We start from the raw sequence: 2,127 nt of genomic DNA, 5'->3' as shown, positions 1-2,127 counted from the left end.
AAAAACCAGAAACTATCTGAGTGTTAAATCTTACTTAAGGACAGATAATGTTATTTTTACATTTCGACTTAACAAAGGTCAGAACTCTGTTTCTGTTTCATAGTTTTTATTATTTTACAATATTAAAATCCCATCACTAGGCTGCTGTTCAATAAACACTTTTACAGACAGAATCATTTTGACTTCATCACATCAAACAGACAAATGTTCATATATATTGGATTATTTCTTGTGTGAACAGACTTTATGTGAATAAACATGAATCATGTCTCATGTGTGACTTTTAATAAAGTTTGTTGAATGTGAACAATGATCAGCTGTTATTGAAAAAACAAACCAAAGATAAATATCAGAAAATAATTAAATCTTTTAACACAAGTGGAAATGTAGACAGGAGAAATAAAAAATGAGTGAGAAGTAAAAGGAGAATTAAACAAAGCTTTAGAATAAAGAGTTTAACATTTGTATTCAGCAGATTTCTCTTGAAGAAATAAACATGAAGAATAAAATCTTTATCTCTAACGGCTCTGATCCAGCGTCACAGAGACTTTCACAGGTAACAGCTTCAAGGGATGATGATGATCTATAGTGTTAAAGTATGGAAACATCTTCTGAGTGAAAGTGTGGTTGAAGGTGTGAATGTGTTTGTTGGTATCAGGATCAGAGAATGACAGTTCTCCTCTGTTCCAGTCCAGTTTCACTCTGATCCTCTGGATCTTCTGCACAGAGAGATCAGATGATACTGATGGTGACTCTGCTGAGTATTTACCTTCATAGAACCCTATTTCCCATGATTCAGACAGATCGTAACTCTTCCTCTGGACAGGCTCTGCTGACACACCCAGTGCCCAGTGTGTACTGTCTCCAACCAGGACGTCCCAGCTGTGAGTCCCTGAGTTAAAACCCTCAGATCCCAGGACTGAGCCCCAATAATCAAACCTCTCTGGATTGTCAGGAAGCTTCTGTCTCTCTCCTCGTCTCAAACTGGTCAGATCTTCAGACAGGACGAGTTCTGGATGAGCAGAGTTTGGGTCCAGAACCACAGGACTGTAGGAGACCAGGTCCTTCATCTTGTTCCAGATTTTGAAGCTCAGGTTGCCCAGATGTTTGGCCTCGTCTATCAGAGCTCCTGGGGCCAGCTGTGGATCATCCAGCAGGGGGCGCTGCTGGACTCGTTCCACTGCAGTCTTGTAGTTGAGCAGGAACGAGACGTCTTCAGCTCTCAGCTCGTCCTCTGTGGTTCTGATTGTGTCTGAAAGAGCCGTTATGTCTCTGCTCAGAGCCTCAATCTTCTCCTTCATCATCCGACTCTTCTGCTTCTCTTCCTCCCTCAGTGCAGCGATCCTGGCCTCCTCTTCCTCCTCCAGAAACTGATGAAGCTTTTTAAACTGCTCCTTGATCTGCGTCTCTGTGAGTCCGGCCTGGACCTTAATGTGTTCTGCTGTTTGTTCAAACTCTACTTCAACACGTTCAAAACTCTGTAACTTCTCCTTCAAGGGCTCCAGAGTTTCCTGAAGCTGCTTCTTGTGTTGTTGTGCAGCTTCATCGATGGGTCTGAATCTGTGGCCGGTGTGTTTTTCTGAATCTCTGCAGACGAGACACACTGGCTGCTGATGGTCCAGACAGAAGAGTCTGAGTTTCTTTGATTGCTGACTGCAGAAAGCATGTGAAGAGCTCTGATCTCTCTCCTGTAAGAAGGTCTCACACAGGTTCTTTAATGCCAGGTTACAAGGGTGTTTACGCTTTGAAGATCTTCTCTTACAAAGTGGACACTCTTTTACTTCTTTGTCTTTCCACCAGCTCTCCACACAGTCTTTACAGAAGCTGTGGCTACATGACAGAAGAACAGGATCTGTGAAGACATAATGGCAGACGGGACAGTAGAGATCCTCTTCTAATCTGGAAGCCATTGGGTCTCCAGGTGAAGCTGAAAACAGACAGTCAGTCAGTCTCTCTGAGTCGAGGTGTTTGTTAAACTCTCGGTCAGTGTGTGGAGCGTCGGCAGGTTGTAGTTTGACTCTTCTCTCCTGTAGCTGGACTCACTCAGGACGTCTGGTCTGGTTTGGATTAGTTTGGTTTGGAAGGTGATTGTGATCGTCTGGTTTTCAGCCTGCGTCTCTTCAGGGA

At 43.3% G+C, this 2,127-nt stretch overlaps 1 protein-coding gene across 1 annotated transcript; it reads right to left on the bottom strand.

Annotated features, from left to right (window-relative positions):
• Positions 1-530: 530 nt before the first annotated feature.
• LOC133012309 (nuclear factor 7, brain-like) lies at positions 531-1,910 on the bottom strand (the record flags this gene model as incomplete). The annotated part of the gene is made up of 1 exon (XM_061080286.1): positions 531-1,910. A coding segment is annotated over exon 1 (1,380 nt), but the record flags the coding sequence as incomplete, so codon positions are not given.
• Between the last annotated feature and the right edge of the window lie 217 nt (positions 1,911-2,127).

Source organism: Limanda limanda, chromosome 10 (genome assembly GCF_963576545.1).
Source record: "Limanda limanda chromosome 10, fLimLim1.1, whole genome shotgun sequence".
Taxonomy (NCBI): Eukaryota; Metazoa; Chordata; class Actinopteri; order Pleuronectiformes; family Pleuronectidae; genus Limanda; species Limanda limanda.
The sequence above is the reverse complement of the archived record's forward strand: the minus strand, read 5'-3'. Positions and strand labels throughout refer to the sequence as shown.